At 53.9% G+C, this 25,724-nt stretch overlaps 7 protein-coding genes across 7 annotated transcripts; 4 read left to right on the plus strand and 3 right to left on the minus strand.

Annotated features, from left to right (window-relative positions):
- Positions 1–344: 344 nt before the first annotated feature.
- On the minus strand, positions 345–2,157 carry ste7 (MAP kinase kinase Ste7; the record flags this gene model as incomplete). The annotated part of the gene is made up of 4 exons (XM_025678177.1): positions 345–962; positions 1,031–1,568; positions 1,636–1,793; positions 1,870–2,157. 4 exons carry the CDS (start codon positions 2,155–2,157, stop codon positions 345–347), a joined length of 1,602 nt encoding a protein of 533 aa, XP_025543531.1.
- A 1,141-nt stretch (positions 2,158–3,298) lies between these two features.
- spt6 (chromatin-remodeling histone chaperone SPT6) lies at positions 3,299–8,026 on the plus strand. Its single transcript, XM_025685247.1, has 4 exons — positions 3,299–3,675; positions 3,750–3,923; positions 3,997–7,645; positions 7,726–8,026. The coding sequence occupies exons 1-4, from the start codon at positions 3,502–3,504 to the stop codon at positions 7,974–7,976; spliced, it is 4,248 nt and encodes a 1,415-aa protein (XP_025543532.1). The 5' UTR covers positions 3,299–3,501; the 3' UTR covers positions 7,977–8,026.
- A 1,064-nt stretch (positions 8,027–9,090) lies between these two features.
- Positions 9,091–12,283, plus strand: BO79DRAFT_207131 (oxysterol-binding protein related protein OSH3). Its single transcript, XM_025682114.1, has 2 exons — positions 9,091–9,164; positions 9,272–12,283. The coding sequence occupies exons 1-2, from the start codon at positions 9,129–9,131 to the stop codon at positions 12,146–12,148; spliced, it is 2,913 nt and encodes a 970-aa protein (XP_025543533.1). The 5' UTR covers positions 9,091–9,128; the 3' UTR covers positions 12,149–12,283.
- Positions 12,284–12,539: 256 nt separating this feature from the next.
- On the minus strand, positions 12,540–14,769 carry BO79DRAFT_242985 (IFRD domain-containing protein). Its single transcript, XM_025685248.1, has 2 exons — positions 14,213–14,769; positions 12,540–14,081 (listed from the first exon to the last, which is right to left on the minus strand). Exons 1-2 carry the CDS (start codon positions 14,401–14,403, stop codon positions 12,836–12,838), a joined length of 1,437 nt encoding a protein of 478 aa, XP_025543534.1. The 5' UTR covers positions 14,404–14,769; the 3' UTR covers positions 12,540–12,835.
- Positions 14,770–15,220: 451 nt separating this feature from the next.
- BO79DRAFT_188187 (uncharacterized protein) lies at positions 15,221–18,352 on the minus strand. Its single transcript, XM_025680580.1, has 5 exons — positions 18,189–18,352; positions 18,009–18,125; positions 17,137–17,950; positions 16,281–16,555; positions 15,221–16,220 (listed from the first exon to the last, which is right to left on the minus strand). The coding sequence occupies exons 1-5, from the start codon at positions 18,281–18,283 to the stop codon at positions 15,269–15,271; spliced, it is 2,253 nt and encodes a 750-aa protein (XP_025543535.1). The 5' UTR covers positions 18,284–18,352; the 3' UTR covers positions 15,221–15,268.
- A 158-nt stretch (positions 18,353–18,510) lies between these two features.
- Positions 18,511–20,072, plus strand: BO79DRAFT_207135 (putative RNA binding protein Rnp24). The gene has a single exon (XM_025682115.1). It carries the CDS (start codon positions 18,617–18,619, stop codon positions 19,733–19,735), a length of 1,119 nt encoding a protein of 372 aa, XP_025543536.1. The 5' UTR covers positions 18,511–18,616; the 3' UTR covers positions 19,736–20,072.
- An 817-nt stretch (positions 20,073–20,889) lies between these two features.
- Positions 20,890–23,358, plus strand: BO79DRAFT_55285 (uncharacterized protein). Its single transcript, XM_025689414.1, has 2 exons — positions 20,890–21,624; positions 21,696–23,358. The coding sequence occupies exons 1-2, from the start codon at positions 20,972–20,974 to the stop codon at positions 23,077–23,079; spliced, it is 2,037 nt and encodes a 678-aa protein (XP_025543537.1). The 5' UTR covers positions 20,890–20,971; the 3' UTR covers positions 23,080–23,358.
- The last annotated feature ends 2,366 nt before the right edge of the window (positions 23,359–25,724 follow it).

The following is a 25,724-nucleotide window of genomic DNA, read 5'->3' on the forward strand; positions in this document are numbered from 1 at the left end:
ATGAGATGAAGAAGAAAGAAAATGGAAGATGAAGAAGATGAAGAAGAAGAAAAGAAAGGCCAATGAATGAATACGCCTTGCCGATGCAAAAATGTTGTGTGTGTGTGTGTGTTTGTCATGGACATACATCATGTAAGGTTGAATGGGATACATGGTTCAGAGGTTCATGCTTCAAGCAAGTAGCGGTGTGTTTGTGGGTATGTGTCATTTGTTTGTCAATTCGTCACGTCCACAGATTCTAGAAGAAGAGGAGGATGAGGGAATTGGGGGAATGGGTGAGAGAAGTGAAGAGAGGTGAGGAGAGGTGAGGAGAGAGTTGAAATGATGGATACATGGCCGGCAGTCTAGACAGCACCCGTCATATGATCCCCGCGCATGGAGTTTGGCTGGCGTTGCCAGGATCCGTTTCCAGGAGCAGGGGGCGGGGGTCCGTTCGGGGGAGGCGTGCTTCGCATGGGCAGTACTGCTGACTGTAGGGGCATTCGCGACTTCGTGTTGTGTGAGCTGGCGGAGCGAGATCCCATCGGATGCATGGGGGGTTCCAATCCGGAAGAGGGGCCCCCGACGGGAGTCCGCGAGGGTCGACGGCCGGAGCGGTACTCATCTTCCAACGACAGATGCTCGAGAGAGATGGGAGGCGAGCGTGTCGACCGGGGTGGACGCGGAGATGGGTTTGCGGGGGCATAGTTGTACTGGTACTGCGAGGGGCTATTGCGGCCCACGCTGGAGGGAATGTCGCTGGGGGCGTACTGGGGAGTGCGCATCGGCTTGCTGCTGGGTTGGGGCTGGGGTTGAGGCTTCGGGGACGGAGTAGATCGGGCAGCCGGGGGCTCATCCTTGAGCGACTTGGGCGGCGGAGGAGCCAGATACGACTTGCGGTTGTGTCGCTCCATCATACTGATGGCCCATTCTTGGAGATCAACCGGCGTCCGCTTGGCGGCCTGCAGGAACGCATCTTTGTCCTAGATCGGCTGTCAGTCAAATCCGGAAAAAGACAGTAGTCCAAAAGCGGACAAGGGGTGGGACATACATAAAGCTCGCGAGGCGTGGGGCGCTCCTCGGACTTCTTGAGGAGACATTTGGCGACAAACTCATGCAGGATGGGAGGGAAGGCGTCGCTCTTGGGCAACTTCGGAGCGGGCTCGTGCACGATCTGCTGCAGCAGATCCAGAATGCCCATCGGACCGGCGCTGGCACGGTCGCCTGCCGACGAGTCCGACGTGTCAAAGGGGAAGCGGCCAACCGCCAATTCCATCACCGTCAATCCAACACTCCACACATCCGAGCGCACAGTGTACGCACCACCCTGAATACGCTCGGGGGCCATGTAGGTGGAGGTGCCAACGAACGTATCGGCGATGGAGTTGACAGTCTCGGTTGCAACGCCAAAGTCGCACAGCTTGATGTTGCCGCGCGAGTTGACGAGAATGTTGGAAGGCTTAATATCGCGATGCATGATACGATGAGCTTCGTACAGATACACGAGACCGGCCAGGACAGACTCGGTGATCTTGCCCAACACGTCTACCCGCACGGGACCAAAGTCCTTGGATATGCGATCGAGCGAGCTATCATACAAGGGTCCAGGTTAGCTTGAAACCAACAGATAAAGAAGATAGGCAGCGGCTCCCTTACCCGCAATCCATGTACTCCATACACAAGACAATATCTCTGGCTTCATTCTGGAAGGCACCATAGAAGGTGACAATGTGGGGGGAATTGCAGTCATGCCCAACCTGGAGCTCCCGCAAGATCTGCTTTCTCACATTTTCCTTTGCGTCGACACGGATGATCTAGGATGATGGAGTCAGCATATATGCCGGGTCTACGGCAAAGCACGGACGACGAGGGTCCCCAGAAGGCACGCACCTTTCGAGCCATGACCACCTTCGTGGAGGCGTGCATGACCTTTGAGACCGTACCACCATTTCCAGCGCCCAGCTCCTTCAGAGTAACCAAGTCCTCGCTACGCAGGTCGAGACGGAACTCGAGACCGATCTCCAGAGTATCGGTGCGGTTGCTATCGGCATTTCCAATGGCGCCTGGAACCTGAGCATCGCCATCGGAGTTATTGGCGGCGGGCTTCGGGGCTGCGTTCAGGGCAAGGCCTTTGACGTTCTTGCGCTTGAGTGTTCGCGCCTTGAATTGATCGGCCATGGTTGTGTCACAGGAGCGATAGTGCGCACCGTGACTTGGGATAGAGGTGAGAGACGGTGGGGAGAGAAGGAGGAATACAGCGACAGGTATAGGAGACGAAGCAGTTCCAAGCAAAAAGTACCGTCTCACGATGGAATTTATGGCCAAGATTCCTGGAGGAGGAGTTTGCTAGTCAGGGAAACAGGATAGAAAAAAGTCGACGAGTGTCCGACCGTTGGGCCAGCAGCGGCGGGGGAGTTATTGGACACTGAGACACCGGACAAGCGCCGTGAGGTTCGGGAGAGAGCGAAGGTGGGGGGTGTTCTTTGGTGGTGGACTTGATCACCCCGGTTTGGTGGCGTTTGTGGGCGCTGAAATTCGTTGGAGGGTTCGACAGGGGATGAGGATGAGAAAGTGAGTGAGTGCTCCTCAAACCGGCGACTTGATCCAGTGGGAAAGGATGGTGTTGGAGGGAGAGGGTCGGAGTTAGGTTTGGCGTGCTTTGGAGGGACGCCGTGAGGAGGAGAAAGTTGGGGCGGAGATCAAAGTAGTGGAACCAGGCACACGCTTGTATCAACTATTGACTAGTATCCTCTTTTTTTTTTTCCTGCCACGAGGTCTACAACTTTCGGAAACTAGCACGATGATTTTTTTTTAAAGGTTCTTCTATTCAGGGAAAAATCCGAAACAAAGACAGAGCGACCGGGTCTGTCTAGTGACGACCGCTGAAACAAGCGATGGGAGTTGGCGCCGTCTATCATTTCACTCTTTGTCTGGCAAGTCATAGGGTAGATAGACCTAACCTATTGTCCTCCATCCAGTTATTCACCCTTAACACAGCACAGGGGATGAGAAGGGGATCAGTCCACCCCAGTCACCCTTTCAAATATATGACTGTTATTTCGTATTCATGTGTTTGTAGAATGAAGAAACAAGAAGTGTTTCAGCGAGGGGTATAACACATCACATGACCCCTATCAAACTGCGCCACTGGTGTCCTCCCCCTCCCCTAAATGCTAGACCCTAACAGGCTAGTGTCTCCACGTGAGAGCTCTTTCTCCAGCCACAGCTCCAGCGGGCGGTGAAGCAAGTGCCCGCGCCACAGCGTCTCTTTGCTGCAAGCCATCGGATCTCGTCTCGTCCATCCAAAAGCCGCCCAGATTCTCTCTCATCCTTTCTTCATTTCTTTTCAACCTCCTGCTTGGCCACCTTCTGTGAGTGACCGTCTCTTGTGGCGGTTCTTCTTGTCGTGACTCGTTTCCTTCAACGACTCCTCTCCCCCAAATCGGTCTCCGCAGATTGCATCCATCCACCCTTTTTCTTATTCCCCAACCTTTTAGTCCACCAACACATCAAGAACCGAAGATGAGCGCTCGCGATCTGGTCGAGGGGGAGGCCATGATTGATGACGATGAGAATGAGGAGGAGCTTGCCGATGACTATGATGGCGAAGTTCGCGAGGGTGCTGGCACCAACAACAACTACGACTCCAGTGAAGAGGATGAGGATGATGACGACGATGAGGAGGCCGCTCGCGCCGTATGTCTTCCTCTGTGTTCAATCATGCGCCAATTTTACTTGATTTAATGTACCCGGTACTGACCCACTTTTAGGTCCGCGAAGGTTTCATTGTCGACGAGGACGAGGAAATAGAGGAGCGCGCCGAGCGCCGACGGGAGAAACGAAAGCAAAGGGATCGCGAACGCGAAGATGAACATCTGGATGAGGAAGATCTGGAGCTCATTGGGGAACTTAACCCGAGCTTCCAGTCAGCTTCTGCTGGAGAAGTATGTTCACCTCATTCATTGCCCCCACTGATTCTCTACCTTTGCACAGGGGCGATTCTAACTAGTATCCCAGCCCAAGTTCAAACGTCTTAAGCGTGGTCACAAGGATCGCGATCTCCGACAAGCGTCCCAGGGCATTGACGATATTTTCAACTCCGATGAAGATGAAGAGCCCGCTGCCGACTACGGGAGGTCCGGTCACCGGAGACACATGCACGATGAAATGGACGACTTCATTGAAGAGGATGTTTTCTCCGATGAGGAAATCCAGCGAGAACGGGAAGACTTGGAAGTTACTCGTACCTCCAAGGGAGGTCTAGGCGTCACCGATGCGACCGGCTTGGACGAGAACGCCCTCGAAGATATGCGCGCTGCGTTCGGAGACGGCAACGAGTATTTGTTTGCCTTGGAAATGGAGGAACAAGAGCAGGAGCAGGAAGTGGATGAGGAAAAGCACTTGGACTTGAAGGATGTCTTCGAGCCATCACAGCTGGCCGAGAAGATGTTGACGGAGGAGGATAACCAGATTCGTCTGCTGGACGAACCCGAACGACACCAAATCGCCCGCAAGCCCTACCGGAACGTAGTGCTGACCGAAGACCAGTTCCGGGAAGAGGCAGCCTGGATCTCCAACCTGATGCTCCTCAAGAAGCGGATCGAGCCTGAACTACGGGAGCCCTTCCAGCGCTCAGTGGCCAAGGTACTGGAGTTTCTGGTCACTGACGATTGGGAAGTGCCGTTCATCTTCCAGCACCGGAAGGACTACATGATTCACGCGGCCAAGGTGGCCGTGGATGGAGCGGGCCATGATGGGGACGCCTCCCAGTACACCATCAAGGCGGAAAAGCTCCTGAACATGACCGACCTTTGGGATATCTTCGACCATGATCTCAAGTTCAAGGCGCTCGTGGAAAAGCGCACTACGATCCAGAAGACCTTTGACAACTTACAGAGCCTCTTCAGCGTGAATGATACCATCGTGGAGGAGATGCTCCCAACCGCGGTGACGATGGAGGAGCTACAGGATATTCAGGACTACATCCACTTCCAGTATGCATCCCAGCTGAGGGATATGACGCTCATGAACGGGGAAGCGAACGGGGAAACTCAGCGCCGTAAAGCGTCCAGCAAGACGTTCTTTGAGCGCGTCCGGAATGGCAAGGCCTACGGCCTTGTCCGCGCCTTCGGTATCACTGCAGATGCGTTTGCCCAGAATGCCCTGAAGGAAGGCCGCCGCCAGTACACCGAAGATCCCGCGGAGCAGCCGGATGAATTGGCGGATTCGTTCATTGACAACGATTTCTCCAACTCGTCGCATGTGGTCAAGGCCGCGAAGACCATGTTCGCAGAGGAGATCGTGATGAGCCCCAAGATGCGCAAGGTCGTCCGCCAAGCGTACTACATGAATGGCGCAGTGGACTGCTTCCGCACCGAGAAGGGTCTGCGCCGCATTGACGAGCAGCACCCGTACTACGAATTCAAGTACCTACGGAACCAACAACTTAGCGACATTGCCCGTCGGCCCGAGCTGTATCTTCGCATGCTCAAGGCCGAAGAGGAAGGTTTGGTGGAAGTGAAGGTCCGCTTTGAGAACTTTGACCACTTCCGCCAACGCCTCTACCAGGACATCGAGTCGGACAACTACAGTGAACTGGCAGACGTCTGGAACCGCACGCGTCGTGATGTGCTGGATCTGGCCCTCGGCAAGCTCGAGCGGCTGATCAATCGCAGCGTCAAGGAAAATATCCGTCAGGAATGTGAAAACCATGTGGCAAAGGAGTGTCGCGAGGCGTTCTCCCAGCGACTGGATCAGGCCCCCTACAAGCCTAAGGGTATGATCTTGGGTACCGTGCCGCGCGTGCTGGCTCTGTCCACTGGTACCGGCATCGTCGGACGCGAGCCCATCCACTGGGCCTACATCGAAGAGGATGGACGTGTGCTGGAAAACGGAAAGTTTACAGACCTCTCCATTGGCGATCGCGACCGTAACATTGCCGACGGCAAGGATGTTGCCGCCTTCACCGAACTTGTGAAGCGTCGGCGTCCCGATGTCATCGGTGTCTCCGGCATGTCTCCGGAAACCCGTCGCCTGTATAAGCTGCTGACCGAGGTCGTGGAGCGGCAAGACCTGCGCGGCGCTCTTTACACCGATGATCGCGATGACGAAGTCAGCGACCGTTTGGAGGTGGTGATTGTCAATGACGAGGTTGCCCGACTTTACCAGCACAGCGAGCGTGCGAAGAAGGACCACCCTAGCTTCGCCCCCTTGACGCATTACTGTGTGGCCTTGGCCAAGTACCTGCAGAGCCCGCTGAAGGAGTACGCATCTCTGGGCCGGGACATCGTGTCCATCCAGTTCAAGCCGGGCCAGCAGCTCGTCTCTCAGGATCTGTTGCTGAAGCAGTTGGAGACGGCGCTGGTGGACATGGTGAATCTGGTGGGTGTGGACATCAACGAAGCCGTCACGGATTCGGCGACGGCCAACCTCCTGCCCTACGTCTGTGGTCTGGGACCCCGTAAGGCGGCACACCTGCTCAAGATTGTGAACATGAACGGCGGCGTGGTCAACAATCGGGCGGAGCTGCTGGGTGTGAATGCCCAGTATCCGGCCATGGGTGTGAAGGTGTGGAACAACTGCGCCAGCTTCTTGTACATCGACTTTGAGAACGCCGATCCGGATGCGGATCCGCTGGACAACACTCGTGTACACCCGGAAGACTACGATATTGCGCGCAAGATGGCGGCTGATGCGCTGGAACTGGATGAAGAGGATATCAAGGCGGAGACGGACGAGAATGGACCAGGTGCGATTGTACGCAAGCTATTCCGCGAGGAGGCACAGGATCGTGTAAACGACCTGATTCTAGAGGAGTACGCCGAGCAACTGGAGAAGAACCTGAATCAGCGCAAGCGAGCGACACTGGAGACGATCCGGGCGGAGCTGCAACAGCCGTATGAGGAACTCCGGAAGCAATTCGTCTTCCTCAGCACGGATGACATCTTCACCATGCTCACTGGTGAGACGGCAGACACGTTGTCGGAGGGTATGGTGGTGCCCATCTCCATCAAGCGGATTACAGACGATCACATTGACGGCAAGCTGGACTGCGGAATTGACGCACTGGTGCCCGAGTCGGAGCTGACCGACCGGTATGATATCCCCGTGCGAGCGCTGTACCAGATCCACCAGACGCTACCGGCCAAGGTGCTCTTCCTGAACCGCAAGAATTTCCTGTGCAATGTCTCGCTGCGGGAGGAGCAAGTCAGCCGGCCGGTGCTGCGGACGCCGGACCGATTGCAAGGGGAGTGGGATGACCGTCAGGAGGCGCAGGACCGAGAAGCGCAGCAGGAGAAGACGCAGAGCGGCGGACGGACGATGCGAGTGATCAAGCATCCGATGTTCCGGCCGTTCAACTCGACGCAGGCGGAGGAGTTCTTGGGGTCGCAGAGCCGGGGAGATGTGGTGATCCGGCCGTCGTCCAAGGGACCGGACCATCTGGCGGTGACATGGAAGGTGTCCGACGGCATCTTCCAGCATATTGACGTGCTGGAGCTGGACAAGGAGAACGAATTCTCCGTGGGACGCACGCTGAAGGTGGGCGGACGCTACACATACAGTGATCTGGACGATTTGATCTTCAACCACGTCAAGGCGATGACCAAGAAGGTGGATGAGATGATGTTGCATGAGAAGTACCAGGACGGCAATAAGGACGCCACCTGTAAGTCATTCTCTTTCTTCATATTGTTTAGGGCTAGTTTATGTTTGTGATGGTCACTAACTTCTATTCTCTTTTTCTAGACTCTTGGTTGGAAACATACACCAAGGCTAACCCCCGGCGGTCGGCCTACGCTTTCTGCATCGATCCCAAACATGCGGGCTACTTCTTCCTGTGCTTCAAGGCGGGAGAGAAGGCGCCGCTGCACAGCTGGCCAGTGAAGGTGATTCCTCAAGGATATGAGCTGCAGCGCAACCCATACCCGGACATGCGGGCTCTGTGCAATGGCTTCAAGTTGTTGTTCACCAACATGCAGGCCGGCAAGCGGCGGTGAAGGTGAAGGTGATGGTGATGGTTTCTTTTCCTTTTTTTTTTTTTTTCTTTCCTTCTGTATACTGTGTGTAATATTCCTCGGGACGTTCTATCTCTTTTTATCGTTGATTGCTGGATGAGGTCGGGAATCTTGGTTTTTTTTCTCCTGTGTATTTTCTTGACTTCTATTCTTCCTCTACCTCTCTCTCTCTCTCTCTCTCTTGTTCTCTCATAAGACAGAGTGTTGATTTAGCATCCGCGTAGCATCTCATGGTTGCGGGTTCGAAACGATTAATTGCTGGGGACTAAAAGAGAATTAAACATGAATCGATTGCATTGCATTGGGATCAACCATTACTGTCTGAACTATAAATTTAGTATTCTTAGTAGTAGATATATCTCCAGTATTGATTGCCCCTGACGCATTAATTTTCCGTGAAACTCCGAGGAATTCCAGAAAACGAGAGAATAAAAAGGTAAAAGGGAAACTGGATGGATCCACCAGGAACCAGATCATCAGTAGCCGGAGATGGACTAGAGACTTACTATTGAGCTCAGTTCTCTGGCCTTTCATGTGAAGCGGACACAAGCTGCACATCCCCTTCAAAGGCCAATTGTTTGGTTTAAGTTGTCCCTCGGCCGGTCTTGGAGAGAAGAAGGAGGAGAAGAGTGGAAAGTGTTTAGGGTCCGGCTTCTCCGCACCTCCTCCTTCTTCCCCTTCTCCTTGTCCTTACTTCCTTTACTTCAATTACTTCAACAACAACTACTTCCCTCCTCCTCCTCCACCGCCCCCTCCTTTTTACTTAAAATACCCGCATCTGTCGTCACTCTTTGACCCTTCATCCCACCGTCACTTGTGGCCCGTGTCTCCTTATCCGATCGTTCCCGCAATCCAACGTGAGCCGGGCTGCTGCATGACTGACTGGTAAGATCGTCTGCTGCTGCTGCCACTTCTGCTTGCTTCTTCTTGCCCTGCCTCGTGGCTGACGTACAGCTGAGCCTCAGCCTGATCCATCATTCCCTCCTTTTTGTTTCAGCTCTCTCGCCAGTCCTCCGACTTTTAAAAGATCCATCTCCCACTTGGTTTTGTTCCTCATCTTCTCAATTGCTCCCCCTCATTGTCGTCTTTCCCATTACCCCCCCCCCCACCTAAACAAGGGCCACTCGCGCAACGATGGCGGCCATGGAGGAGCTGGAGATCCACAGCAAGGTATGTTGACACTGAAGTAAGGGGGTGGAGGGGATGGATGCATGACACGCTGAATTGATTGATGGCATTGGACTAACTCCTGTCTCTGTTGTTGCCCCTCTCTACAGTCCTACTTTGTCCGCTGGGTATCGGTCAAGCCCGCCCACACCATCTCCTGGAGCATCCAACCGCACAAGAAGTCCATCAACTTCGGCATCTTCAAGCATCCCGGCCATTCGGCCGTTCTGGGCTCCAACACCAACTTACCTGCCACCGATTCCCCCAACGCCGATTCTAATGAAAACCTGCCCGCGACCGCTGGCGCTGCGGCCTCGCGACCCAATGCCTCCGTCATTGACAAGCTGACAGGCATTGGCCTTAAGCAGATCCAATGGATCGGCAAATGCGAGGCCGAACGCATCTTCCGCGGTACCTACGACGTGCCCGCCAACGAAGGTGGGAACTACGCCCTGGTCTTTGACAATACCTTCTCCAAGCAACTCTCGAAAACCGTTACTCTCGCCCTGCTCACCTACCCAACCGCCCTCCCACCACAGTCAGTTCCCGTCCCTCATGCCTCCAGCCACCCCATACGGTCCGATACCGCTGAATCCGGAAAGTCCCTGGCTGCCCGCCGACGGGGCAACAGCGTCGCTCAGCCGCCGCCTCTCGCCAGCGACCCCGACTCGCTCAATACCTATACGGGCCTGCTTCAGAAGCGACGGCGGAAGCGCCATCAGGGCTGGGCGCGTCGCTTCTTCTCCCTCGACTATACCTCGTCGACCTTGTCTTACTACCACGATCGGAATTCTGCCGCGCTCCGCGGTTCCATCCCCTTGTCGTTGGCTGCGGTCGCATGCAACGAGAAGTCGCGCGAGATTTCCATTGACTCCGGCACCGAAGTCTGGCACCTTCGCGCCAACAATGACCAGGAGTTCGCCGCTTGGAAGCGGGCGCTGGAGCGGGCCTCCGCCCCGTCCTCCAAGACTCCTGCCACCGCCACCGACGAAACCACCTTGCCGTCCGAACCCTTGTTACGTGTGCCCTCTCAGCGTGTCGCCCCGAACCCCGTCGAGGAAAGGGAATGGGAGCGGGTCGAGGGCCTTGTGAGCAAGGTATCCGGATCGCGCGATGCTGTCCGGCGCCTGGCCAAGGACACTGACCCCAAGTACCTGGGCGGCAATGTCGCGGAGAGACCCCGCGGTCGCTCGCCCAGCCCACATCGCACGCCGACGGACCTGAATGGAGACGAATCTGGGGACGCCAAACGCCCGTTCTGGAAGCGCAAGAATAGTACGGCCACGCAACCCGGCGTCAAGCGCACCACGACCATGGCCTCCATGTCCTCGCAGCTGGCTGTGCCGGGCGCCTTTGACACGGCATCCCTGGCGGGCGATCGCAAGCCCAGCAGCATCGCCAGCCCCCCGGATCCCATGGAGGAGGTTCATGAACATCTTATGGCTGTGTTGCGTGACCTGGACCAGGTCGTCAGCGAGTTCTCGACCCTCATCTCCGAAAGCAAGCAGCGACGACACCCTCCCGGCGCGACCGTGCAGGCGCGGCGCAGCTTCGAGTCTGATGTCTCCCAGGAGTTCTTCGATGCCGATGACGGTAAAGCGCTTCTCACAATCAAGGGCGACAGCGACGACGAGGCAGCGGCCGACAACGCCTCCGACCACACTGTATGGGATTCGAAACCGAAGGTGGAAGAAGAACCCATGGTCAACGACGCTCCCTCTGACAGTGAGGACGAGGCCGACGAGGCGCCTGCTGGACACGATCAGTACTCGCCGCTCTTCCCCGGGCGCCCTAAAGCGCTCACGCCGCTCCCACTCAGCCCCGTGAAGCGTCGTGCCAACATCACGGCGCCGACAGTCATGCCGCCCAGTCTAATTGGCTTCCTCCGCAAGAATGTCGGCAAGGACCTGTCGCAGATATCCATGCCTGTTTCCTCCAACGAGCCCCTGTCGCTGCTCCAGCGTGCCGCCGAAGTTATGGAGTATTCCACCCTGCTCGACCGCGCCGCCAGCGCCTCCGACCCCGTTGAACGCCTCATGTACGTGACCGCATTCGCCCTCTCTCCCATCTCCAACAACCGGATCCGTGAGCGCGCCATCCGCAAGCCGTTCAACCCCATGCTCGGCGAGACCTACGAGCTCGTCCGTGAAGACCTTGGCTTCCGCTTCATCGCCGAAAAGGTTTCGCATCGCCCTGTCCAGCTTGCCTACCAAGCCGACAGCAAAGACTGGAGCCTTACGCAATCCCCCATGCCGACGCAGAAATTCTGGGGTAAATCCGCCGAAATCATCACCGAAGGCAAGATGCGCCTGACCCTCCACACCACTGGCGAACACTTCAGCTGGGCCCAGGCCACTTCGTTCCTCCGCAACATCATTGCCGGCGAGAAATACGTCGAGCCTGTCGGCGAAATGGTCGTCGTCAACGAAACTACCGGTCACCGTTCCCTCTCCACGTTCAAAGCCGGCGGCATGTTCTCCGGCCGCAGCGAAGAAGTCAGCACCAAGTCCACGGACCCCTCCGGCCGCGACCTGCCTCTGGGTCTCACCGGCACCTGGACCTCCTCCCTCGACCTCACCAAGAACGGCAACCCCTCGGGAACCATCTGGAGCGCCGGACCTCTGGTCCCCAACGCGCCCAAACACTACGGTCTCACGGCCTTCGCGGCGACCTTGAACGAAGTCACTCCCATCGAGGACGGCAAACTACCCGTCACAGACTCCCGACTTCGTCCGGACCAGCGCGCCCTCGAAGACGGCGACGTCGACCAAGCCGAGGCAGTCAAGGTCCAATTGGAAGAGGGTCAGCGCGCTCGTCGTCGCGAGATGGAAGCCGCAGGCGAATCTTGGACACCGCGGTGGTTCACTCCCGTAGATGAGGCACCGGGAGATGAATCCGTGTGGCGACTGAAGTCTGGGAAGGAAGGATACTGGGAGGAACGGAGTAAGGGCGCCTGGACGGGCGTGGTGCCAGTTTTTACGAAGTAATTGTGTTAGCGCTTTTATCTTACGGGTGCATGTGGTTGTAAGGTCTGGTTTTATATTATATGTGATGGGAATACTATTCGTGAAGTATAGCGGGAGTGTGGTGGTGAGTGGTATACTATAGAGGATATATGGGGGGAAAAGTAGTGGAATTTTACTCAACTTATAACACTCTCGGTGTACGCTTATCTATCGATTTATTAACTATTTATTCATTTGCTGCCTCATTTAATGTGCGTGTAATGAAGGATGTATTCTTGTTCTTATCCAACTACTGACTATTGACATAAAAAAAGCAGTGCCGAATTGGGTCTTACTATTGATGCCGTCATGGATTGAGATTTAAGTTATGTATTGAATAGTTAGTAAATAGTAACGTAGTCAGCATTATATACACTAGTTAACTGAAATTATCATATAGCAATCAATAACTGAAAATGATTCCTATACATAGTTATATGTCAAGTATGTATGGATGGATGTAAGCTTTTATTCGTTTCTATCACACTGCGAGATACCTGCGGCGAGTAATATCCGCGTCTGTTCTGTGTTCTAGAAACGGGGTACAAAGTCAAATGCATAAGAACAGGGAAGACATCACAGTAACACCCGCTGCAATAAATCTAACGCAACAGGGAATCAAACTTAAAAACCCAGTAAAACAAGTGATGTATGTGTCACATGGCTTCTCTAATCCTCGTCCGAGGCCTCGTGGACCGCCCATCGACGACTATCCCGATGTTTGGCCGTGCGCTTGGCATACCCTCGGTCCGACGGCGTGTCCATGCGCATGATCACCGGAAGGCTTTCCAGCACGGCGCGGTTGCCTTGGTAGTAGTGCGCTGCGAAGCCGCCCTGCAGGGTGCGTCGAAGCGAGCTCAGCCGCGTCCATTTCCACCAGCGATCAATGTTCATCACGCCCTGTCGGCCGATCTTGACCGTCAGCTTGCTGCCGTAATGGCGGTTGGTGTCTTGGTCGATGGCGGTGTTGTACATAGGTCCGCGACGGGGATTCTCCACCGTCGTTAGAATGGAGGCGAAGTTGCTGTGTAAACTCTTTTTATCGCGCTTGCTGATCCGTTTGCTGTGGACTTTGGCCAGCGACTGGAGTTGCTGTTCAAGCTCGTGCGTGTTGTGGTAGGCGTTGTAGCGCTTGATCAACTTGGGGCCGTTGCCGCGACCTCCAGACAGGAATGTTTCCTCTTCCGATTCTTCCTCTTCTTCGTCCTCGTCATCCTCGTCCTCCTGTGGGGTGTAACTCTTCTCGTACAAGAGCGCGATGTTCTCGCCGGCAGCTATTTGGACGGCCGAATCACCACTGTTCAGCTGGTCCATGAAGATCTGCACGGCGTCCTCGCTTTCGCCTTCAAGATCGTCAATATAGGTCGCGAGCACGCCCCATTCTTGCAGGGCAGCAACAACGCTGGCTGCGTCGTCCCCGGCACCGATCGACTGCCCGTCGGAGGCAGCGATGTCCAAGAAGAACGTCATCTGGTCGAGAATCCCATCTTCGCTAGCGCCTGCATGGATGGTGCAGACGCCCAGACAGTGAATCGCCGCTGCCTTGACCGTGTTGGAGGTTGAATCTCGTACAGTACGAGTCAGCAAGGGCTCGACATGCTCGTAGATCGTGTTATCGTAGGCTGAAATGGCGAGGAGCTCAACGGCACGAAGCGCCAGCGTCGTTTCGCGCACACTGGTCTCGAATTTGATACTGCGGTTGAATGCCGCTACCAAGTCGAGGACGCGACCGCGAATTTGTTCCTCGACATAGTGATACTTCGCCAGTCGGCAAAATGCAGCATAGGCCTCTTCGCGACTCAGATTACTACTACGCTTGCGGTCCAGAATATCCTGGATGACATCCCCAAGCTCTTCAACCCAATCATGGTTGTCCAGGTCGGGGTTATCGGTTAGATCGTCCAACGAGCCAATGCTGGGTCGTAAAACACGCATTAGTAACGGAGCACACAAGATGGAACGGACGACGATGACATCATTCCGTTCGGAGGGGAAACCAAAAAAATAATTGAAGGGAAGGGAAAGCAGTGATTATGGAGTGCTCACCTCATGGCCGTATCATCACTGAGACTGTCAAGATCTTCCTCGTCCGATCCATATCGGCTCTGATTCTGAGAGGACTGGCGGGAATTCTGGGCAGAGTTGGCGCGCGAAGTTCGTCGAGAGCCTTCGCGGGAAGCAGCTTTACGAGAGATGGTTTTGCCACTCTCCAACACTTGACGACGCAGGTCCGGCATGATGAATGCGCGCAATGTCGACCAGCTTGGAGGTGATTGCAAAGAAAGGATTGCTAAGTGCAAGAAGAATTTTCACGGGAGAAAATGCGGGATAATGTATCCGAGAATTTTTGCTATGAATAAGCCAAAGGGGAGACCGGAATGTAGAAACAAGTATGAACTTGTACTACTAGGAACAAGGCAACACCAAGTGTGGCCGGCAGAACCCGGTCGGCTATACTGAGGGTATGGTAAAGGTAATGGTAGACAGTAGAAAGAGTGATTCTGACACGAAGGACATGGTAAGGCTGGAAGAAAGCAAGAGTGTTGGATGGAAAATCCCCAATGGGTGGATGAAGAGATGAAAGTGAAGAAGAAGGTAAGAAGGAAGAGAGAGAGAAAGAGTGAAGGAATCCAGAATAAGAAGGAACACCAGAAAGAATAATAAGAATAATAATAATAATAATTGTGCGGCAGCCAACTGGTCACGCCCCCCTCCTGATCAACGCCACCCTCGCTCGGATCCCTGAATTGTTTGGTGTTACTCTTGCTTCTGCTTGGTTACTTTTGATTTCTTATCTTCTGATCTCCTTTACTTGCATTCTTGTGTGAATCCCTTCTGTTCTTTTTAACTCTCTTTGGATCTACCAATAATCAGCCTTGTTATCGCCACGTGATGCGGGGTCTTTGCTTATCAGCCCCAAAAAGGCAAAAGTTGAAGGCATCACAAGATGAAAGAATAGACAGAAGAGGATGGTAATCAGTTAGTCTCGGTGAAACTCTACTACAACACACCCATTATTGAGGCAGTAATGTTCGTCCATTTGTCGGGGTATCTATTCTCACGAGAACTACTATCGAAAGGTTCGAAAAGCCATATACAACCCTATAGTTGTTGTAGCACCAAATCCAGAATCCGACGAGCCTTGTCGCCCTCCAGATATTCTCTGCCCTCCTTGCCCCGATCTTCTTCATCCTCTTCATCTCCCACCTCCAGATCCACCTGTAAGCTGGCTTCGTAGGCTCCCATCACCGTCTCCTCGTCCACCCGGACTCCTCCGTTGACAAGCACCCGAATGCACTGCGCCAACCGGGCAATCTCCCGACGCGTCTGTGGCGGGATGTCATCGTTCTGACTCGAGTAGATGGAACTCGACACCATTTCCTCCATGCGCGTGATTGACACATTCTCCGTTGTCGACGATGCAGCAGCCGCTCCATCGGCGTGCTTGGAAATCCAGATGTATCCATTAACTCCCAAAATCACATCCACATCCCCACCTCCATTGGCTGTATTGATCGTCCAGACCTGTCTGCGCGACCGAACTACTCCACCAGCACCCGCTGCACCTCCGGCTCCCGCTCCCGTAGCACTCGCCCCCGAAGTACCTTTGACCGACGAGCTGGACGCACCACTGCCACCCGTCCCCGTCACCGCAAGAAACACGCCGTTCCTCAACTTACCATACTTCAGCGACCGGGTGTGCAGCGAGGCGCCTCCGTCCGAATGTACCGACTGGACTTCAGCAACGACGAGGTCACCCTCGCTGAAGAAGGTTCGGATTTGTAATTCATCGGCGCTCGTTCGTCGACGCAAGATACCACCGGGCAAGTTGATAGCGGAGAGAGGAAGCTGTGCGAGAAGGGGAGCAGCGACATCAACCTTCCATCGGCGAGACTGCACCTCGACAATGCGCCCCACCACCAGGTCACCGATCTCAGGCGTATAGCGGGCGCGTAGGGGCTGGACGGAGAGCAGTTTGTTGGTCTTCTGAACCGTACCGGCGACAGTGGCGATGATGGAGGTGGATAGTGGGTTAGTGTATGTGCCGTGTCCTCTGCAGTCAAGTGTCAATCAATTGCGCCTTGAGCTGATATAGCAATTGGGCAAAACCAACCTCATCCATTGCGGGTCGTCTGTTACAATCTCACCCGGTGTGAGAACTCCAGCGCCAATATTCGTTCCCTCCACTAAGCGAACCCGCTTGCTAGGTCTTGTGGCATCTCCCGCTGCTAGATCGACTCCTCCATCTGAATCCACGGACATGGCGTCGTCCTCCGAGTCGGAGTACGGAACGTCGACATCCTCCACAACTGGAGGGAGAATAGTAATGGCCATAGTGTAGAGATCTGGTTGCCGCTCCGAGTTATACCAATGGCCGAGCAGGCGATTCTATTGCGTTCTGATAGAGGGCGTTTGTGAAAATCGGAGTATTGGAGCTGCAGTCGGACAAGACTTTCGGCATGCCAAGCAAACCAGGCAAACCGCTGGTGGAGCCGCACGTGAAGCCGCATTCCCAATCCGGGAGAATGGCAACACTAGCATTGTTATATCACTACTAGGTTAGTCTAATTCGTATGAATATGTATCGGTTTTTACATGACTGCTTTCACATCGCACTTATGAGATCTAGTTATAAGGTTTCCGTAATTATTGTTGAGGTATATCACATCATATTAGCAGCGCGGGGAAGTAAGTAGTGAAGCCGCCGCTCCAACACATAGTACAGCAATGGATCAGATGAATACGCGGATATAGGAAATTCATGGTTGTAAACTGGGGATGGCCCCTTGGTAACACCCATAACGTGTAGCAGGCTTGTCCGCTCCCAATATTGGAAATGGATCACTATCTGCCGTGATTTCGATGAGACTTGCAAACATGATTGGCAAAGAAGACGGGTGAAAGGAAAGTATGTATTGATACAAAAGGAAAAGATCCGAGTTTGTCGATCGGCAGTCTCAGGCACCTACGCCCGAAGATCGCTTCGAAGGGCGTTTGGGGGTGGCATTCTCATCATCCTTCTTCTTCCGATTTGAGCGACTGCTACCACCCTTGGGCCGATAACCGCTATCTTCATCGCGCTTGCGTTTGCCTCTCGTACCTCCAGAGGTGGACGCAGTTTCCAGGATACTGTCATCATCATACACATCCTCCTCTTTGCGCGATTGGGCCGGAGCCCTCTTGGAAGTGCGTAGATTGGAGGGTCGAGAGCCGGACTTTTCCGAGGCGTTTTCGTTGTCCTGAAGAAATATTTGGGGCTGATTCTGGCGTAACCAATTGTGTACAGAGACGTGGCTCCGAAGAGCAGCCTCTCTCTCGCGTTCCGCTAGTGATGGCTTTTTGGGAACAACCTCAAGCTGCTCCAGGGCCTCGTCGTCGCCCAGTTTAGCATCCAGAGCCAGGCAATATTCGGTCTCGTATTCGGGAGTCAGAAACCCAAGTTCTTGCGCGGGATTCCAGTCGTCGGGGTTCTCTGGCTGCAAAGGCGCGGAATGGGGGAATGTCGACAGAGTGCTGTACTGCATACGCGGTGCAAAAGCCTGTCCGCGCTTGACATCCTCCTCCACCTCACGATAAGCATCGCTGGACAAACGTCCAGCAGCCAGTCTAGCCTTGGCTTCTTGTAAGACAGAGCTCGCTACGGCAGGGTCATTGTACGATTTCGGAATGTCTCGCTCGGGTGGTGGTAAGAAGGATGCATCTTCCGGCGCGCTCAGATCGTACCGCACACTTGGGGACACATGGAGACTGTCGTTGAATTCCAGGAGAACTTCTAGGAGCTGACTGCAGGTTGATCAACTGTAAGCGACCGACAAGCTATAGACGTAGGCGCGCAACATACTCATTCTGTGCCTGAATCCTCTTGGACAGATCCTCGATACGCAACCCTTCACGGATGAGAGACTCGCTCTCTCGCATCTGCAGCTCAAACTTAACCTTGAGCTTCGCGAACTTCTTCCTAAATAGTAGATCGGTCGAATTAGCAACGCGCCGCCCCAGGCATTCAGGGGACCACACTCACTTGAATGATCGGTACGACTGTTTGGTAGGGGCGCCCCCGGGGGCATCCGGTAGACTTTCAGTCACGGATTGGGCATCATCAATAATATGCGACATGATGACAAATGAGCAAAGCAAACAACGAGAAACCTGGATGGCGCCTCAAGTTGCAGAGTCGTGGGCGGGTGAAAGGGGCGGACAGGAGCGAAGGCTGAATGAGGCTCGAGATGGCCGTGTTTGGGCCGGTCACGTTTAAGCGGTCCGCCGATCTGGAGAATCTGGTGTTGAGGCGGAGAGTTTCTGCCTGCCGTAAAAAAAAGTTTCCCTCCGCTATCAGTGATTGCCGCTGTGACTTCTTCAAGTGAAGGTTCTTTTCTCCTCCCATTGGCTTTGTTCAACCTATTTCTGTGAAGTATATTTTCTATTTCATATTACTTCACCCACTACACCATGGCTGGCATAGGCGAGGAAAATCACAAGAAGCGCAAGCTCCCAGAGGTCTCCGAGATCGAGATCGATGTTTCTGCACCGGAACCTCCCTCAAAGAAGGCTCTGCGAAAGCTGAAGAAGAAGGCCTCAGAAGGCCCCACGGATACCACTACTACGGAGAAGAAAACAGAAGGGACTCCTGCAGACAATGACAACGCTGCCACTCAGAAGCGCTCCGAGTATGGCATCTGGATCGGAAACCTGCCATTTTTCGCGACGAAAGATGACGTGCGCAAGTTCTTTACGACCAACTGCTCCTTTGCAGATACGACCATCACGAGAATTCACATGCCCAAGTCTGGTGATAAGCATGGAAAAGCCCAGAACAAAGGTTTCGCTTACGTCGATTTCTCCACGCAGAAGGCCTCCCAGGAGGCAATGGGCCTCAGTGAACAGCTTCTCTCCGGACGTCGCGTGCTCATCAAAGATGCAAAGAATTTCTCCGGAAGGCCAGAGAAGCCTCAAGGAGAGGGTCAGAACGCAAGTTCGGGTGCAGCATCTGGAAATCCCCCGTCAAAGCGGATATTTGTCGGCAACCTCGGCTTCGACGCTACGAAGGAACTCATCGAAGAGCACTTTTCCCAATGCGGGACTATCGCAAACGTACATGTGGCCACATTCCAAGACTCCGGCAAATGCAAGGGTTATGCTTGGGTAGTGTTTGAGGATCTTGCAGCAGCCGAAGCAGCGGTGAAGGGCTACGTGCTGGTCAAGGAGGATGATGAAGAGGAAGAAGAGTCTGACGCCGGAAGCCGCAAAAAGTCTAAGAAACCGCGACAGAAGAGAGTTTGGGTGAACAACCTGCTCGGTAGGCGGATGCGCATGGAATTTGCCGAAGATGCCACGACGCGCTATAAGAAGCGATTCGGTAAGGACGGCGAAGGCAAGAAGAACGATACCGCAGACATCAGCGAGGTTGGGCCTGCAGAGCACGATTCGACGGGTGAGCAGCCTCGCCAGTCGCGACCGGGCAAGGCTAGGCAAGGAAAGCCGGAGTATATCAGATACGATCAAGATACTGTCCAGAAGCTCAGTGGAGCCATTGTTGAAGGTCAAGGAAAGAAGATCACCTTTGATTAAGGATGGTTCGCGCGCCTTGAACAACGTGTGCGCATTTCGGAAGAAAATACACGAAGCCATCGCCCATGAAGAACCAAACCAGATCTCCTTGCTGGTGAAAAGACGGAGCCTTGCAATGCCCGGCTCTGTAATCTGGTCGATGTGAGATCGTTGTCATAGTGAGTTGTGACATGAGTTGTTCCATCCTTGCATGGACTTCATGCCCCGTCGGTCGAGGATCAAGACGGCCGTGGACGGCGCTATAGAAGCATTGAGGATTCAAGTCCTCAGTACCTTGATACCCAGCCGAGACTTTTTGTATACAATGTATGTAAGCCATGAAGCATTATAGTAACCAATGGACTGATTAGCCATTTCCTCCAGTTCGCATTGTAAGTCCTGGCACCGCGTATCACATGGAAGGCTGAGACGTAGCATAAAACGATCAGCTAGTAGCACTACTAGTACTGCCAGTAGAACCCTCTGGTGTACTGGTACATGAACCATGCCCCTTCGTATTGCGCCAGACTGGGTACAGATACACTAAGGCCGATGCTTGCCAGGCGGGCTTAGTCAGGGTAAACAGAACCAGGCAATGTGAGTGGACGGACAGAGTTAACGGGCGTCAATAGTAGTAATGCTCAGGATGTCGACATACCTAGACCTTGACTGGGAACCGGGAGTTTGTTTGGTTGAAAAGTATAATGTAAGAGGGGAACCATGTTTGCAGAAAATCCAGTGTCATATGGAGTTCTCAAAAGCAAATTGGAGGGGGGGGGAGCTCTGATGGACGATCAGCTGGCGTTAAACAACTAAAAGTAGATAAACCGCAGTTCTAGAATCCCTGAAGTGGTTTGGGGAGGGCGCTAACCGGATTGAGGCGGTTGACATCGAAAGAGCATGTCATGGCTCATGCTCAAAACCACCAAATCTCCCCAGTTCGTCCATCCGTTCAACACTCCCTGCCCTCACTCCTGAGGTGCACCCTCTTGCTCTAGCTTTCGTGATTTCTTTTATTCTTCTACCTTTGTCTATTTGGTTCTCCGGGAACGTGTTGCTCGCGGGCTTCTTCCTATCTAGACCTACTAGCTAGCTACCTTACTTCTCTACCCATCCTCTCTGTCTTGCAACCCGCCGCTCTCGCCGCTGCTGGTCGGTGCACTTTGACGCCCTTTCCCACCACCACGATTCACCCCAGCATACCTCGAATCCAACCTTTACCGTGATTTTTTGCTTTCTATTTTCCCTCCTTTTACCATGGCTCCACGACGACACAACATCGGTGCTAGTCGCCGCCGAAGGAGAGACGAAGAGGGCGAAGATGAGGGCTCACTAGATGGAGAACTGGAGGACGACTCCCTAAGCGAAGGATCCATTATCAGTCATCCAGATGAGGAGGATGCCGATGGCGAGGGCAGCGATGAGAGTGATGATGAGGCGTCCGTGACCCGGGATGCGGGCAATACTCACCCTCCCCAGCTCAACGGCCGTATGCCTGCCGGAAGCCAGAAGCTCGGGCGCCGCCATTCAACTTCGCCCGGGAAACGCCACACGGGAACGGTCATGTCAGATACTGAAGCGATGATGAACGGAATGAGACTGTCAGACAAGACAACTGGGGTGGCCGAAATCCACTTTGACGACCTGAAGGGAGAGCTTGGCCAGCAAACTGGGAGGACTCCGTCGGCGCCTCCGGCAGAGCCAAAACAAGACAGCCTGACGGACAGGAGGCGTCGTGATAATGAGAAGTATACAAAGGAAAAGGAGGAAAACCCAGCATTCGTGCCCACCCGAGGAAGCTTCTTCCTTCACGACAAACGCTCGACCGATACTGCAGCCAACGGTCACAAATCATTTGCTAAGTCCAAGTCAAGACCATACGGTCTCATCGTGGACGGCAATGTGCGCAAGTACGCTTGAGCCTAACTTCTAGCTCTTCCACTTTTGAGGCAGACAGAACATTCATGCTAACTGCTTGCAGGAACCAGGTCAAACCAGATGCAAGCGAAAACAAGTGGACGCACGATCTGCATGATACTGTTGCTGGAGATGATGCACCCGCCTCGAAAGTGCCTGCGGCGCCTGCGACTCTCCCAACTTATCCCCCCAAGCCAGTTCCTACAGCTCCTCGATCGTCCCCGCCCAATAGGTCATTCTCGAGTACTACAATGATAGGGAACGTGCCTGTCGTGGTCTACTTACCGGGCATGGCTCAACCCATCTCATACCCTAATGTTCCAAAGAAGCAACACACCCGTTTACCACAGCACCGTCCTCCTCTACGCCGCGATAAACCTGTCCGAATCTCGCTTCCCGGGCAGCCTGCGCGTTATATCTTCCCCGCAACAGAGCGATCTTTCATCTTCATCCCGCGGGCGCTCCGGCCCAATCAACAGGCCTTCCGTGGGCGTCGAAGCGGATTCTTTCCAGGACGACGGCCTAGTATCTATGCAGGTTCCACATACACTCCAAGCGTTAGCATCAGTAGGAGGTCGTCCTTCGGCAAGGCGCCCTCGCAAGAAGGATACCACTCGCCGGCAGCCTCGGTTCTCTCCAGGCAGACGATCGTGGCCACAGACAACGGTAAGCCCGTTGTCCGTTTACCTCCACCTCCAAGACCACCAGCCGGACTACCACCCCCGCCACCCGGCCCTCCTACAGCAGTTCCTCCTCTACAACCACAGCCTCAACCTCCAGTGTTCCGGGAGAGCCGTCCGGCGCCCATACCGATGCACCAACCTCGTCCCCAGAAGGCCGTCTCTGTTGCCGACATTGAGACGCCAGCAAGCTTTCCATACAATCCTCCTCAGCCGCAGCAGGAGCAGCCATTCCATCATCAGGTCCCGATGCCTGGAAACGGGCCCGTCTATGGCTCAGATGCGCCCGGCTATGCTGCTTCGGCTCACTCGTCGGTGACACCCTTATCCCATATACCCGAGCGTGCAATCCATGCCCAACCCTTCCAGCCATATGGTTTTCAACAGCCACAAGCATTCTATCCCAGTTCTTACCCACCTGGCGCCGTTTACTATTCTGTTACCGGGACCGAATTCCCCCCGTACAATGCCGCAGTAGGGCCCGGCACCTCTGTGCCTCCCTTCCCTCCGGGGCAACAGGTGCCGTATATGGTGCCCGGTGCGCACACGTCGGGCGAGCAACCGGCTCAACCGGGCACGGTCGCACACGAAGCAGGTGGTACGGTATATTTCTACGATGCTAACCAAATGTATCCAAATTCCTCCTATGGAATGTCGAATGCGCCCGGCGCCGGCGGTGTCATGGGCATGGGCGGCATGATGACGCCCCCTGGTACAACGTACTACTATCCCCAATCTCAAGGCAGTGTTTACTACGGCTCTCAATGAATCGAGGCTTGTGGGTGATGCCCGGCCTCAAGGAATGTCTTCTCCCTGCCTTTATGTTCGGTTTCAAAAATTCCATTTCTTTCTGTGTTTATTTTTTGATGCTATGTTCACTTTCCCCCCTTCCGCCTTGGTCTTCGCCTTATCTTTCCCCTTTAGTCCGCCTTTGTTTCAGTTGCATACTCATTATTGTTGTCCTTCAATTATCCGCCTTCGCTTCGTGTTCACCTTGACCATTGACTTTTTTCTTTTCTTTTTCTTGTTTGCCTCATGGAAAAGCGGCAAATTTGTTGTTGATCCCAATATGACGACCTCCCATTGCCTCATAGCCTGTGCCTTTCCTTTTCTTGTTGAGGTCTAGTGTGGCCGGAGCATCGTGCTCTCCTAGTTCCGTCTCTGATTGTGGTTAGATAAGGATTCCATGCATTACTAGCGATCGTCTTGCTGTGCTGTTCTATTTTTACCCCTGTTTCTTCTCATCACCATTTTTTTTTTCTTTTCTGCCTACGTTTTCCGTTACATGTTTCCTTTTTTCTTGTTTCTTGTGTTTCCGCTTTTTCATGCTTTCTTTTTCCTTAGTTTGCTTGGCTGCCGTCGCTTCCCTGCTGTGCCGTTTAGCTTATGCCTGCCGAAGTCTTCCGCGATGTACGGATACCATCTTCTTCGATATACTCATGACGTTGAAAGGCAGTGGGCTCAGAGCCGGGAGGGGAAAGAACCGGGACCAAGGGTGCGGTGATGTTCCTACGCACCCTGTCGGCGGCGCCAGGGTCGCTCTTCCGGTGGGCTGTCCACGCGAATACCCGTATGATGTCTCTGACCACGCTTGTTTTGCATCCTGGTTTCCATGAACGTAATGCGGTGTGCCTCCTCTTCCTCCTCCCCGCTTCCCCCCTGTCTGTGATGAGCCCTGCGTGTGTGTATGTGTGTATGTGTGTGCGTGTGCGTGTGTTTCACTGCGCTCGTTTTGAGATTAGTTGATTGACACGGATGAGGAGGCCGAGTTGTGGGGTGGCGTCCTCTTGTCTACAAAAGCAATAAAAAATACGATCCCAAAAATAGTTTGCAGTTGAAGAGCTGTGTTGTCCGTACCGGTCAAACCAAAAAGTAGATAGATAGACTAGACCAGACCTCGGGTTGGGAAGCGAAGGGGGCCGGGGATGGGCCTGGACGGTTTCGAAGGTGTGACGTGACGTCAGGCAGCACGTCAAGGAGCGTCAGTTCCCTCGGGCTACAAAAAAAGTAGGAGGCCTGGAAAAGAAGCCGTAATAGCCGATCATCTCGTAGGGAAAGATAGCAGAAGTAAATCTTGGGGGGAAGGGAAGGTGTGAATGGATGGATGGATTAACGGCCCAGGCGTAAGCACCCTGATCAGCAAGCAGCATCTGAGGCTGTGGGGGAAAGGATTGTTGGTCGGTGGCATGAGGGGAACATCCATGTCGTGATGAAATCATGGCGCCTGAGCTTTAGGAGGGTTGGTGACGAGGTGGGAAGGGAAAAGGAAGGATGGGAAGGAAGGGAAGGGTTTAGGCACCTACGTAGCCAACAGAGCAATGCCTCATTCTGCAGCAGGAAGACTCCACCGAGGATGCAAGAGAAGGAGGACTAAGTAAGACTAAAAGTTGCATCTACATGAGAGTACGGGGAAGAAGCATTGCGACCGATGGGCCGGACAAGGTACCGGGCAAGTAACTAAACGCAGTTAACTATGAAAAGTACTCCGTAGTTTGGGAGTTGTTTTACTGCTAACGAACTAACTGCTAGTCCGGAGCAAGTTACCAAAGCTGTTAGCATCCGCCAATGGCCGCGGACCTTCACCGCCTCGGCCGGATGCAGCAGTGAAGCAGCAGCTGACCTCCAGGCAGCCTCTCCCTCTCGCTCTCTCCCTCTCTCCCTCTCTCTCTCCCTCTTAATTACCTCTGGGTAGAACTCGTTCGCTCTCTCCTCATCTCTTCCCCCCCTTCTCCTCATCATCCATCCATCCTCAATAATCCTCCTCTCCCGATCTTCCGTCTCCTCTTTTTTTTTTCTCCCTTTTTACTTATTCCTTCTTCTTACCGTCTACCTTGCCATCCTCCCACACCCCCCCTCATTTACATTATTATCCCACCATTTCCCCCCCCCTTCCTTCTATTTAGTCTACTAGTTTAAAAACTACACCCCATCTCACCCATCCTTTCCATTCGGGTTTCCTCGTTATCCTTCCAACGGGGACAAACACCACTCTCACCGTTATCTATCACTGGCTTGACGTACTTCCTACCATCCATCGCCTAGCTTACCGCTCCCGAATTAGCGTCCTTTTTTGCTTATCTCTCGGAATCCCTGCTTAAATCACGCCAGAGGGAAATTTAAGCCAGAGCAACAGGAAGAAGCAATCATCCTTCTGGACACCATGGCTTCTCCTGCACCCGCAACGGCTCCCGTGGGCCCCAGTTCTCTCATCACCGTCAAAGTGCTCTACAATGAAAATACTCGACGCTTCAAGCTTCCTCTGCGAGAGCTCGGAGCTCGCACGCTTCCCCAGAATGTATGTTCGTCCCCACTCAAGCTCCGATCGGAGCTACGGGTCCTTTGGGCCCCCCATCAAAAATCATAGCCACCCCCCATCATTTATTTTCTCAATGCAACTGAGTGTGCTCACGTGT

Source organism: Aspergillus costaricaensis (assembly GCF_003184835.1).
Source record: "Aspergillus costaricaensis CBS 115574 unplaced genomic scaffold BO79scaffold_4, whole genome shotgun sequence".
Lineage (NCBI taxonomy): Eukaryota > Fungi > Ascomycota > Eurotiomycetes > Eurotiales > Aspergillaceae > Aspergillus > Aspergillus costaricensis.